This window comes from Aquarana catesbeiana, linkage group LG01, assembly GCF_042186555.1.
Source record: "Aquarana catesbeiana isolate 2022-GZ linkage group LG01, ASM4218655v1, whole genome shotgun sequence".
NCBI lineage: Eukaryota > Metazoa > Chordata > Amphibia > Anura > Ranidae > Aquarana > Aquarana catesbeiana.
In genome coordinates, this window is record NC_133324.1 from 543374811 (window position 1) to 543389634 (window position 14824).

Sequence of the window (14824 nt, forward strand, 5' to 3'; positions counted from 1 at the left end):
ATTTTATTTATTGTTTTTAAGGTTGAACTGGATGGACTTGTGTCCTTCAACCTAACTATAATACAAGCACACTGTCTGAGGTTTCATGGAACACTACAAAGTATATAAAATACATCAAATTACACAAGCTACAATCTCACCTTGCCATAATTTCCCCAAGTTACTGTCACTCTGTTGCTAGCTGAAGACAGATACATAAGATTAGTGAGGTTTATAGGTCTGCATGGTCGCTTCGGTTCAACACCAGGTTTATTCGAGGGATAGTAGCCCTGGAAAAAACAGAAAAGCTTTCAACGGTTAAAATACATGGTAATGTGAAGAGCAGAGTATATCGGGCATTAATTCTATCAAACTCACCGGTACAGAACAATAGTTGTGATTAACCTTTACAGCAATGTTAGGTGGGTACTGATCCTCCTGTGGGCAGCTGGTGTCTGTATAACAAATCCTAAAGGGGAAAAAAAAAAAAAAAAAATGACAAATCACACACAAATGTTTTCTTTTGGAAAGAATTGGGTTATATTACAAAATTTATAGATGACCCACCTCAAAACCACTTGAACAGACTTCGTGCCAGGATGTAAATCCCTATTTAAAAAAAAAAAAAAAAGCATTAGGTTTACAAAAGCAGACTAATTGAGGGAATGACAATGTAAAACGCACATAGCCAAAATTTAGGCATGGTAACTTTTTCATAGTTACATTTGGTCCAAACTGGACTGGTGTATGAGCTATACCAGTGGGATCTTAGTGGAAACTGGAAATCTCTGTAGCAGGCACCACTATGTGCACCTCTGCTACCTTCCGTGTCCCACATCGAAAGGCTGCCCAGAGACTTATTGAACACAGACGGTCACAATCTCCACCTCGTCCAGAGAATGCTTTGCATTGAGAAAACAAATTGTTCTCTGAATGGTGCCCATGCCAAGCAAGCCTCTGAACTTCAATTCAGTACTCCAGAACTTCCACTCATTCTAACCAGACTATGAAAAAAAAAAAAAAAAAAAAAAAAAAATTTATGAAATAAATCTTCTTAGATCAATTCTACAGTGGAAACATCCAAAAAGCTTCCTATCCCAGCCCTTGCACAACACCATAGGCAAGCCTCAGCAAAAAAACCCACAGAAGTCTCATAGCAAAAAAAACCTTCAAGTTTTTAACAGCGGATTACAGATTACTTGTATACACAAAACAGAATATAACGGTCTTTGCAGCGCTAACCATCCAGGTAGTAGAATGTGCATGAGCTCCCACTGGGGAATGCAGATATAGGACAGGCTATGTAAAATTCTGATAGTCATCGTTAAAATTCTAGCTATGGAAATTGTCAGTCCTCTGGCCCCTCAACATCATTAAATAAAAAAAATGCAATTCACCTAGCCTAGTCATGAGATCCCTTAATGCATTCTATCTACTGATGCTGAAAATGCATTTGATGGCATTGACTGGCAATTCCTAAAGACGACCCTTCGTCAGACTGGGGTTGGCAAAATATATGTTTAAATGGCTGGAAGCCATCTATTAGACTGCCACAGCCAGAGAAAATTAATCTCTCCTTTTACTTTTTCCTTGACTAAGGCCCCTTTCACACGGGACGGATCTGTGTTGATCCGCCCCGTGAACATCCGCTGCTCAGCGGGGATCGCTCAGTTTTCCCCAGCTGAGCCAGCGGATGACAGGGCGGGACCCGCACACCGTGCAGGGACCGCCCTGTCAGATCTCCGCTCTCCCCTATGGGGGATGGGAGGAACACGGACCGTCTGTCCGTGTTCATCCGATCCGCTCTGCAGACGGATAGAAAAATAGGATTTTCTTCCGTCTGCAGAATCGGACAACAGCGGAGCCAGATGACAAAACGGATGGATGAAATACGGACATACGGTCCGCATGTGTGAAAGGAGCCTTAATGGCACAAGACGGGGCTGTCCTTTATCACCTCTATCATCTTGACACTAGAACCACTTCTGAAAACATACACCAATAAGTTAATATTCTAGGTTTCCATTCCAGGATATGCAACAGAAGGTAGCTGCTTATGCCTTTTGCATAGCTTTTGTAACTATGACTGAGCCTACTCTTCCTAACCTTCTAGGGGAGGTAAACCGTTATGGTGAGTTGTTGAACTTATTCAAATCAGAAGCCTTAAAACAAACAGTCCACCAGCTTAACTGGCTAACATTACTCTTAATTTTCCACTTAAATGCACATTCCCCATTTAGGGACAAAAATCACTCTGACCATTGTCAACTTACCTCCCCTACTCCAGGCTAAACAGACCTTCAACAATGGCAAAAAACAACCCTACACCTGGCTGGGAAACATTATGCCCAAGGCGTTATATCTTTTTCAAACCCTCCAAAATCTGATCACAACACCCTTCTTGCCCGTGAAGGGGAATTTTTCAATCCATATAGGCCCACAACCATGCAAGAATTTCACATACTTATCTTAAAAAGGGTAACTCCACTTTCGTGGGGAAAAAAATATTAAAGAAAAAAAAAAAAATCATGTAGCACATACGATTGCGACACTAATCATTCTGTAATTTAATGTTACAAATAAAACTATTTTCTTTATCGTACATCACAGAACACAGAGCACCATAATAATGACTATGTGGGTTATACGCTTACCTTTAGGTGATTGGACACTGGCAACCAATAGTAAGATGGTTCCTCCCATATAACCCCTCCTACACAGGAAGTGCCTCAGGTGATGGTCATGGCTGTTGAAGCTCTTCAAGTTTCTTCAAAGAAAATGTCCCACTGAGGATGTTTATAATCGGATCCATTCAGATGGCTCCCGAACCTCGGCTCAAGAACGAGGTGTTGCTTGTAATGTGTCCTTTTTAGGCGCTGGACCCTTGTTAAATTGGTATTCCTGGTCAATCTTGCCCAAGGACACCATAAAGGGTGCTTTACAGGTCCAGGGGTGTGGACCCCAATATGGGGGACCCGATCCCTGAAGGTCCCTAGAGGTGCTACCCGCCGTGGTGGGGGAAGATTGGGCCTGGCAAGACAGGCCCTGCTGCTTGGGATGGTGAGTACTCCCTTTTGGGGCTTTTTTATATATACATGTGAATATATGTATTTCCCCATGTAAAACTGCTAGTCTAACCTTGAGCTGTGCTAGGATTACATAAAATTTTTTGCGTGTGGGTGCGCGCCGCGTGCGCGCCACTGGCGTGCGAGTGCACCGCCGCTAACCACGTCACAGATGCGCGTTAGGATGGGGCATGCGCCATGCGGTAGGCAGGTCGCCAATCGCTGATGCGTGCGCTCGCTCTCATTCTAGTGCTTTTAAAACGGGGAGCTCTGGCGTGCGCATGGAGGAGGCAGAGTGAATGGTGGGCACGTGAGCCTGGTGGTTTTGGACACAGCGGTGACAGGTTTAAACTAGTTATAGTTTGTGGGGAGTACTCCTGTTTAGTTTCCTCGTGTGTAAGCAATGTCTTCCAAAAAACGAGGAGCAGGAAACAAGGCAAGCACAGGGGTAAGAGTCCCTCCACAAATAAAAGGAGACCAACCCCATGCTGATGCAGCCTCAGTTTCTTCTGAAGGACCTGCGGCTTCTGACCTGGCTGAGCCATTGCACTTGTCAGGCATAGTAGCCACTACCAATGTACCTGCGTCAGCTTATGTTACAAAGGATGATTTGGCATCTGCCTTAGCGGGTCTTGAAGGCAAGATAGCTGGCATGATTGCCTCTAACACAGGGGGGAAGGAAGCGTAATAGTTCTCCCTCCCCCGGGCCAGGTGGTGAGTCACTAGAGCCCCAGGATTCTTATAGCCATATGGGTCCAGTTAACCTGGAACCAGAATGGGCAGAGGATTCAGAGGTGGTGGTCATGAAGGACCAGGAGGTAGGAGAGGCAGAAGATTCCTCGGCGGAGGATTCTGGCTCTAAGGAGCCAATATCAGCCTCCCATTGCCAGCAATGGTTTATCCAATCTCTAATGGCGATGGTACGAATTGCGTTTAAGTTACCCCCGGTTCAGGAGTCTGCACTCGCTTGTTCCACTCTGGGATCTTTGCGACATCAGCAAATCTCCCAAGCCTTTCCCTTGCATCCGTTACTGGAGCAGGGATTTATGCGGACTGGGAGCATCCTGACAGGATATACTTACCTCCCAAAAGGTTTTCTGTTTTGTACCCTATGGAGGAGAAGTTTAGGAAGAAATGGAGCACACCTTTGGTAGACGCTGCCATATCTTCCGTGAATAAAAACAACCTGTCCAGTGGATAATGCCCAGGTGTTCAAGGATCCGGCTGATAAAAAGCTAGAGTCCTTATTGAAGGCATCCTTCTCGGTTGCCAGTGCAGCAGTATAGCCTGCTATTGCAGCTATTGGGATTTATCAATCCCTAAAGGATCGCTTTAAGAAGATAGTAAAAAGCATTCCTTGCCAGGGGGAATCTGCTGAAGAGCTATCAGAGATCCCTCATGCCTTGTGTTTTGCAGTAGACGCTGTAAAGGACTCAATTTAACAGATGTCTCGTTTTGCGTTATTATCAGTTCATATGCGCCGAGTATTGTGGCTAAAGAACTGGTCTGCTGAGACACCATGTAAAAGGCTACTTGCTGCCTTTCCATTTCATGGAGAACGCCTGTTTGGCGATGATCTGGATAAATATATCCAAAAGATCTCTGGAGGAAAGAGCGCTCTGCTTCCTATTAAAAAGAAGGGGAAGCAGCTCTCTTATAAAATTCCTAATCCCCCAGAGCCTGGTGCCTCTTCCCCTAAACGGTATCGACGGCCTCAGCCGTCTGGGTTTAAAAGACCACAGGGTCAGAAAAAATCCTGGACCCAAAAGCCACCCAAGCCCAACTCCAAGTCTACCTTGTGAAGGGGCGCCCCTGCTCTCACGGGTGGGGGGCAGGCTTCGGAGGAACTGGTTCAAGACAGATGGGTCATTTCCACTGTAAAGAACGGTTACAGAATAGAGTTCCGGGAGGTTCCCCAGAACCGCTTTCTACACAAGGGTCCCGGCGGATCCAGAGAAAAAAAAGTTGCCTACTCCTAGCTTTACACCATCTGCTGATGCAGGGGGTAATTGTGAAGGTTCCGCACAAAGAAAGATTCAAGGGGTTTTACTCAAACCTACTCACTGTGCCGAAACCAAATGGGGAAGTAAGGCCCATTTTAGACCTCAAGGCTCTCAACTTCTTTGTAGACATCCGATCGTTCCGCATGGAGTCGGTTCGCTCAGTAAGGTCCCTGAGAAAAGGGAGACTATTTGGCATCCATAGATATCAAGGATGCTTACCTTCATGTGCCGATTTTCGGTCCACACCAAAGGTTCTTACGTTTCGCTGTAGAGGGCAGTCATTTCCAGTTTGTGGCACTACCTTTCGGTCTAGTCACGGCCCCCAGGGTCTTCACAAAGGTTCTGGCCCCAGTATTGGCTTCCCTAAGATCACAAGGAGTCTCCATAATAGGATACCTGGACGATCTACTTCTAAGGGATTGCTCTCGCCCTACACTAGATCTAAACGTGTCAGGTACTATGCGGGTCTTACAACGCCTAGGTTGTGTACTAAATTTGGACAAGTCAACTCTTTGTCCAACCCAAACCTTGTTGTATTTGGGTCTGGTCTTGGACACAGCCCAAGAAAAGGTGCTTCTTCCGCCCTTAAAGGTCGCCTCCATAGTGGAACTTGTACAGAAGGTGAAAAAAGAACCAGCACCTTCTGTCCGGCTGTGCATGAGGTTATTGGGCAAGATGGTGCCATATTTCAGCGCAGTGCCATATGCACAGTTCCACTCCAGAGTGTTCCAGAACAGTATCCTGAAAGCCTGGGACAAATCTGCACGAACCTTGGATCAACCAATGGTTCTATCTCCACAGGTTCTATGGAACCTCTCTTGGTGGTTAAGAACAAGCAACTTACAAAAAGGGAAATCTTTCCCACCAGTAGCCTGGAAGGTGGTGACTACGGACGCCAGTCTTCTCGGCTGGGGAGCAGTCCTAGAGGAAGCGTCTGTCCAGGGAGTATGGTCCCAGACAGAAAGGACTCTGCCCATCAATCTACTGGAGATTCGGGCAGCTCGTCTGGCCCTGCGATTCTGGACGTCCAGATTGCGGGGTTTTCCGGTCAGAGTTCAGTCCAAACAACTCCACAGTAGTGGTGTATATCAACCACGAGGGAGGTGCCAGGACTCGGGCAGCCCAGGGAGAAGTAAATTATATACTAACCTGGGCAGAAAATCATGTGCCGTTTCTATCGACAGTGTTTATCCCAGGGGTGGACAATTGGCAGGCAGATTTCCTAAGTCACCAGCAATTGTTACCAGGGGAATGGTCCCTGCATCCCGAGGTTTTTCTACAGATCTGCCAATACTGGGGGACCCCAGATGTGGATCTGGGAAGGGTGCTCACCTTTCTCCAAACCGGAGTAGACTTGCAGCTTGCTTTGGGGACAATCAAGTGACAGATTTCGGCCTTATCGTTTTTTTTCCAAAGACCAATTGCATCCCATTCTCTGGTGCGAACCTTTGTCAAGGGAGTAACACACCTGAGGCCACCACTTAAACCACCTTTATGTCCTTGGGACCTAAATTTGGTACTGTCAGCCTTACAGAGTCAGCCCTTTGAACCTATTAGGCATATCCCTTTTGTCCTATTGACCAGGAAATTAGTTTTTCTAATGGCTATAACATCAGCTAGAAGGGTGTCAGAATTGGCCGCCCTTTGGTGCAAAGAACCTTTTATGGTTCTTCATAAGGACAGAGTGGTCATGCGACCTCGGCCGGATTTTCTACCAAAAGTGGTTTCCAAATTTCATTTGAATCAGGATATCATTTTTCCTTCCTTTTTTCCAAACCCTAAGACTAGGGAGGAAAGGTTGCTTCACTCACTGGATGTGGTGAGGGCGATAAAAGCTTACTTAGAAATGTCAGCTCCCTTTCGGAAAACTGACAGTTTTTTTGTCTTGCCTGAGGGTCCTAAAAGAGGACAGCCGGCAACAAGTTCAACTATATCCAGGTGGATTCACCAGACTATTGTCCAGGCGTATGGATTAAAGCGCAGGGTTCCGCCCTGGGATTTAAGAGCACACTCCAATAGAGGGGTTAGTGCATCATGGGCAGTACGCCAGCAGGTGTCTATGGCTCAGGTTTGCAAAGCAGCCGTTTGGTCTTCAGTTCATACGTTCACCAGCTTTTACCAGGTGGATGTGAGATCTCAAAATGAGACTGTTTTGGGCCACAGCGTGCTGCAGGCTGCTTTATAATCTCAGATCCATTGGGTCTAGGGATGATGTGTCTCTACCCCCCCTCAGATGCATTGCTTTAGGACATCCCACATAGTCATCATTATGGTGCTCTGTGTCCCCTGATGTACGATAAAGAAAAATGGATTTTTAAAAAACAGTTTACCTGTAAAATCCTTTTCTTGGATCGTCATTGCTTGCTACAAAACGGAGGCACTTCCTGTGTAGGAGGGGTTATATGGGAGGAACCGTCTTACTATTGGTTGCCAGTGTCCAATCACCTAAAGGTAAGCGTATAACCCACATAGTCATTATGGTGCTCTGTGTCCCGTGATGTACTCCAAGAAAAGGATTTTACAGGTAAGCTGTTTCAAAAATCAATTTTTTACGTTTTTCTGGAAAGCATAGGGAAGGGTTAACACCCCTGTAATGTCAGTTTTGCTGTCTGTGCACCTGTTAAGAAGATTTCACCTCACTTTGTCCCAATGACAAATGGATTTTGAAAATTTTTGGTTGTTGTGGAAACTAGCCTTGGTGATAAAGCATCAGTGGAGACACCATTTTCCCATAATAACACTTACAGGAGTGAATTTCCCTTCCTAGGAGCAGATTTCCTCACTTCCCGTTTCCCTCCGTTTGTAAGCAGGAGTCATTTGTAAGTCGGATGTTTGCAACAAGGGGACCACCTGTACATTGCAATATGGCTACCTGGAGTTCTCTGTACACAGAGTGTGTACTGACCATTCCCCAGAAACATTTTCTGCTTGTGCGATTGGCTCACCAATTTTCCCAAAAGTTTGCCTAAGATGCAAGTCAGATTTCAAGCATCCCTTGCAACAAAAAATGTCATTTTTTGAGAGATAGTTTCAATAGGAACCCGTCTAAAGGGATGCAGGCCCAGTAGATTTCCTCATTGGTGCCCTGTAGCTCCACACCTGACAGTTAATTATGAAACCACTCCCATTAGACCCACTCAGAACAAAGGCAAAGATAAACATACCGTATATACTCGAGTATAAGCTGACCCGAATATAAGCCGAGGCACCTAATTTTAAACCACAAAAAACTGGGAAAAACTTATTGACTTGACTTGAGTATAGGCCTAGGGTGAGAAATGCGCAGCTACTGTAAGTGGAAAAGAGGGTGAACAATGCCCATTTGCATGCCTCACTGTGCCCATTACAGCCATAGGGCCCCCAAACTTCAAACTCGGTAGTTAAGGGTTCCTAGATGCCCTCTAGCTGCAGCCACAATTTGGCGTCTCTGGACCTAAAGCGCCCCAAAATGACATTGCTGCAGATGGACACAGTTGACCGAATTTGGGGCCCCTTGGTGCTAGGAACCCCAAGTTTGGTGTGCAAACCCTGTGGTACTAGCACTACAACATATCCAAAGCTGGGGTTCCTAGCACCAAGTCGCCCCAGATTCGGTTCGGAAAAGTCATTTTCTGCTGCAGAAAAGTGCTTGACTCGAATATAAGCCGAGGGGGCATTTTTAGCCCAAAAAAAAAGTGCTGAAAAACTCGGCTTATACGCGAGTATATACGGTACATGGATTTCTTCAGAACAAAAAAAAAAAAAAAAGGTAGTAATCTGCACCAAAGTTTGTTATAATCCTTGCAGTGTACAGTGATCACCCAGAGGGGAATGTTTTTTTCTCAACAAAAATGAATTTACGCTTTAAAGAGTCTAAAGTACATGGACAATTGGCCTTTCGAGATCCTTAAAAATATTACCAGACTGAGCAGAAACATTTAATCACAGAACAATTGTGCTTTAATATCCCCCTCCTCTGCCTCCCTTGGGTTAGGACAAAACAGAACAAACATTATCCTCCAACAAATTGCCCAACCCTCATGACCAGCACAACTTATCCCCAGTCTTGTATGCGTCAGCGGTGCTAAGGCTACACTTTGCAATATTTTTTGGTCATGTTGCAAAATAAGAGGTTTCTGGACAGGGTGAAGGTAACCACCACACACACAACTGACTGACTGAGCTTGACCTAGGGACCGAACCAGCATCTGCTTCACCAATCATCTCTGCAAAAAGGAAAAAAAAAAAAAAAAATCACTTGTGATCCATCTCTTGAACGGGCCCCTCTGGAAGCAGGAATCCCCTCCAACTCTCACTATGGTCCTCTAAATTCAACAGCAAATGTAAAAAAAAAAAAAAAAAAAAAAAGTAAAGCTGCACTTTGAATAAACTTCATGGTATGATTTCCACAACTTCGCTGGCTTCCAAACAATCCCCCCTAGGCCCCGCCCCTCTGACCAATGAGGTGAAGTCTAAGGTGGGGCCTGTTTGGAAACCAGCTACTATGTTGAAATTATACCATGAAGTTAATTCCAAGTGAAGCTTTACTCTTTACTTTTCCTATTCAAGCTGAGTGGGATGAACCCTTAAGCCTGCATCTGCTGCAGAGAAGGACCAGGTAAGCAATATAACAGGACGGAGTGTATTGTTTTTTTGGAACGTCTCTAAAATCAATGAGTCTCGTGGCTACTCTGAAAGAGGAAATATCTGAATATATATGGTTCGCTTGATCAAGGGCTACAAATTTATGTGGGTGCAAGGTAGATACTAGTTGCCTTCTCCATAAACCAGGTTGCATCACCCCAGCATCTCTTTCTGACCCCCACACCCCCTACTATTACCACCCTTTAGCCCACCTGGTTTGTTCTACTCCCATTTCTTGGCTGCCCTGTTACTTTTTAATCACTTCAGCCCCAGAAAAATTTACCCCCTTCCTAACCAAAGCACTTTTTGCGATTCAAAACTAACAATTTTTCTCCTCAGTTTAGGCCGATATGTATTCTTCTACATATTTTTGCTAAAAAAAAAATAAAATATAATAATAAAAATAATAAATATATGATATGATATATATATAGGATTGGTTTGCGCAAAAAAGTTATAGTGTCTACAAAATTAGGGTTTTATAGCATTTTATTTTACTAGTAATGGAGGCAATCTGCGATGTTTATCGCGGACACATCGGACAACTTTGACACATTTGTGGGACCATTGGCATTAATACAGTGATCAATGCTATAAAATTGCATTGATTACTGTAAAAATGTCACTGGCAGTGAAGGGGTTAACACTAGGGGGCGCTCAAGGGGTTAACTGTGTTCCCTGGGAGGCGATTCTAACTGAAGGGGGAGGGGACTGACTTTAGGAAGTGACGGATCGTGGTTCCTAGCTAATAGGAACGCTCGATCTGTCAGAACAGAAAAGGGAAGTGCGTGGTTACACACACTCGTCCCTGTTCTGTCTCTCCTCTTCACGATCGCTCCTGGCCGGCGGTCATTGCGATCGTCAGCCACGAGCACCGGAACCCCCGCTGTGCAGCTATCCTGACCCCGCGAGCCGACGTATAGCTACGACGGCCCACGCAGGGGAGCCAACCTGCCGCAGTATAACTGTGGCGGTTGGTCAGGAAGCAGTTAAAGAAACATGGCCAATATTTTCGCGGGGGGGCGCTCACAGAATGCATAGAACTGAATGATCAGCGGTCTTTGATCTCTCAGTGCAAAGCCAGCTGGAAAAAAAAAAAAAAATCAATGCTGCAATCAATGCTTGGCAAGTGTCTTTCTCAAACCTGAATCTACGCTATTCTCCTTTGATAGGAAACACATCAGGGACTGGATTGTGGCCCTTACCCATCTGAAGGTCACCCTTATTAAAGGGTGTTCATGGTAAACCAAAACATGTTTAGTATCATTCTGGTCATTTTAAACTTTGACATTGGTTGATAGGTCACATCCATAACCAGGTCTTAAAAAAAAAAAAAAAAAAAAAAAACTTCCATTCTGTATGCCAGAAAGTTTGTTCTTCAGATAATGCATCACACCCCTCCAGACATCAAAAAGGTACGAAAAACTTCTCACCGATGCAGAAATCTAGGTCACCACCACCAGAAGAAAAGTCCTATGCATTAAGGCCCCTTTTACACATATGGACCATTGGTCCATTTTTCATCCATCCTTTAACAGATGAAAAACGGACATTAATGTATTCCAATGGAAAAACAGATGACAACGGATGATCATCTATTTCCACCTGCTTCCGTCATCATCTGTTTTTTTTTTTTTTTTTGAACGGATGAAAAAAAAAAAAAAAAAAAACATATTGGACGAAAAATGGATGTAAAACTGACAAATAGTCAGTTTTTCATCCGATTTTGCATTGGTTGTTAGGGGCAAGCAGTCACTGTGGTTGGGGGGGGCAGAGAAAGGCAGGAGAGCAGTATATGCAGTGAGGGGGGCTCCCTCACTTGCTGGCGCAGACTCTCATTTATCAGCTTTTAAATGTAAGTGCCAGCTTTTTTTTGTTTTTTTTAACCATAGGTTTGTGTTAGTGTGTGCAAGGAGAAGGGCGGAGGGGAGGGAGGAAGAGATGTACATACAGTTAGGGGGCAGTCTGTGCAGAGGCTCCCTCACTTGACGCCATCACTGTCAGCTTTTAAGTGTAATTGCCGGCTCCCCCACCCCCCCACCCCCCCTAAAAAAAAAAAAAAAACACCACATATATATATATATATATATATATATATATATATATATATATATATATATATATATATATATATATATATATATACACACACATACACACACACACACACACACATACAAAAAACACCCCCCCCCCCTCAGTGCAGAGAGATAGAATGTATGTCGTGGTTCTTAGATCAAAAGGAACAAACTTCAGTCTGTAGAGGGCAGTTTAACCACTTAAAGACAATCTTTTTCTGACACGTGTTGGTTACAAGTTAAAATCTATTATTTGTTAAAAAGTTACTTAGAACCCCCAAAACTAAACCGTAAAGTTAGCCCAACTTTTTTGTAGGCTGCAAGAATCGTTCGAGAATCCTGATCTTTTTTTTTTTTTTTGTTAATAAACACAACACACACACACAATGCAAATCTCATTTTATTCAGAAACGTGTAGCTCTAATGTAAACCAAAAATTTTGACTCAGTGGTTAAATTGATGTAAAGAACAGGATAAAAAACTGATATTAAATTAATTTGTTTTTTCTTTGACCCTGGGTTCACGCTGATGCGATGCGGGAACCAGCATGATTACAGCGCTGCGAGTTTCATGAACTTTAATGACACCCCCAGTTTAGTTCACAGATCGCAGTGCGAACTCGCACAGGAATCTGATCGGATAGGTGAGAACACCCATGCGATCTGATTCTACAAGTCCCTGCACTATACAACTGCATGGCTGGACTTGCATTGCTCAGAGATCGCATGTGATTGGCACCTGCAGTAGTGCTGGTGGGAATCACATGCGATCGCTCTAGTGTGAGCCCGGGCTCAAAAAACTGTGACTGAACTGCTGAAACAAAACTGTAGGCATGTGTAAAAGGGACCTTAGTCTTAATGTCAGAGTGCAAAGGTTTGAAAAAGGTCTTTGGTCAAAGCCTGCAGAACTATCGAAAGGTCATATTTGGGAAAACCTGTTAAAAAGGCACCAGCCTACAAACACCTGGCCAGTGCTCCAAAGAATCTTTTTTTTTTTTTTATTAAAAGGCCACGTTCACCTTTTTTTTTTTCCCCCTAAATTCCAGCTCCCCTATGCACCAATATAGCATTCATGTACTTTTTTTTGCAAAAATATCAAAGCTTTCCATAAAATCTACAGACATGCAAGATTATGTCCTACATCAATGATTGCAAACCTTATCTATTGCTTCTGTCTTAGGTCCTTATAGACCTTAGGTTATGACACAGGAAAGAGTTGACCAGCTGATCTCATTAGCACACCCTGCATCATCCACCTACCCACTCCAGGCTGCACGTTTTTTTTGTTTTTTTTTTTTTTAAATGAAATGCAATCAATCAGTGATAATCCTTCTCGCTATATACAATCAAGTGTATAGCCATCTATATACAAATACATAGAAGGGAGTGGACAGAAACACTCAGCTGTCGAGCCTCATTCACATCTCTGCATAGCGGGAACTCGCATTCCCATTTTTTATTTTTTTTTTCTAAGTGAGGTGAGGTGGTGTTTTGGAGCATTTTCACTCAAACATAGGGAAGCCCATCCACCTGAATGGGCTTCCCTACACACAGCAAATCGCCCCAAAGAAGCTTCAGAACTCTTTAGAGCAGAGCTTGGTGCGTTTTTACTGCAATTTTTGGTGCAGCGCATTTCTGCAATGCACAGATGTTAACGGAGCCTCGTTGTTCTTGCATTATCACACCAATTTCACTTTCAGGACCCATTCACACCTAGCATAGTGGGAGCACACATTCTGTATCTCGTTTTTTCCTGTAACAAACATAGGGCACAGCTTGTTGATTTAAATGGGCTGTGCTATGTTGTTGGCTGCATGTTTTTTTTACTGTGCGCTTTGCAGCACTTGCCATTCGTTTTTTTTACATGCCAAAATGTTTTTGCTTCTGTGTTTGATGTCAATTAATAGCACAGAAAGAGCAGCTAGTAATTTTAGGTGTATAAAAGGTGGCCACACACTATACAATCTCCTTTAGATCTTCCATCAATTATGTAGTGCAAGGGCCTGCCTGATTGGATACAGAGTGATTGGCTAGATAGGCATTGCCTCCCATTAGTATTTCACCTGCTCATCTTATAACTGAGGCCTCATTCACACGAGGCTGGTCCGCCAGTTCAGCAAGAGTTCTCTCTGTTGATCTCCACTGAGCCGGCAGGTGACAGGTCAGTCTCTGCTCACTGAGCGGGAAGGGGCCTGTCAGAGCGCTACTGATTCCTATGGAGGGATCGGATGAAAACAGACAGCCAGGTCAGATGCGAACATATCGCCATACGTCTGATTTTAGCAGATCAGATGTCAGCGGACATGGCCACCGCTGACACCCGTCACTCCATAGACCTGCATGGAGCATCCGTTCAGGTCCGCCTAAAAAACTGTAGGTCACTCCACTGAGTAAAAAAGCCTTCTGGCTGTTTCAAACACTCTCAAACGGGGTGCCAAACTATCCCCAAAAGTGCACAGCTTCCCCTCCCGAAATGTGGGGCAGATACTTAACCCCATATTTAGCCCATACTCCCCCATCCTCGAGTTTAGAAAACTCCTTGAGGGTTTCGTTATACCACAGAGGGTTATTAGGCAATTTCCATAAGGGTGCATCTTTCTTTTGTTGGGCACAGCTGTGCTGCAAAGAAGTAGGTTCGCAATTCCGGAAGGGCCAGTTTCTATAAGGTCACAGACACCCTGGGGGGGGCTAGAGATTCCCACAAAAATCCCACCACGAAAGAGTCTATGTTCCTAAAGACCTATTTCGACACAGACAGGTGAGTTCTAGAGGATGTACAAAAACTTCTTAAAAAAAAATCAAAAATCATTTTAAATAAATTTTACCCATTACTGTAAGTCTTATCTTCTGCCATTTTTGCACCTTCTCCCGAAGAGCTCCAATATTCTGTGTCAAATTCAGCTCCAAAAACCTAGGAGATGGGGAGCTGTATCTGAATCCCTAGTTATTTGAAAGATCCCGACAGCGGAATGGGGCAATCAGTAGGGGCCACCACATGTTCATCAATAAGAAATGGAGACTACTTGGCCCAGTTAATCCTGAAGCCAGAGACGTCCCCAAATTCCTGAATCAACCCA

The 14824-nt window shown here is 44.2% G+C and overlaps 1 protein-coding gene across 1 annotated transcript in view; it reads right to left on the bottom strand.

Moving 5' to 3' along the window:
- Positions 1 to 14824, bottom strand: part of PIAS4 (protein inhibitor of activated STAT 4) — a 219114-nt gene that overhangs the window by 130442 nt on the left and 73848 nt on the right. Inside the window, exons 4-6 of the mRNA XM_073595143.1 lie at positions 547 to 588; positions 358 to 448; positions 141 to 269 (exon numbers count right to left, since the gene is read on the bottom strand). Of these exons, the coding sequence (XP_073451244.1) occupies positions 141 to 269; positions 358 to 448; positions 547 to 588 (262 nt within the window). The remainder of the gene's footprint in view (positions 1 to 140; positions 270 to 357; positions 449 to 546; positions 589 to 14824) is intronic.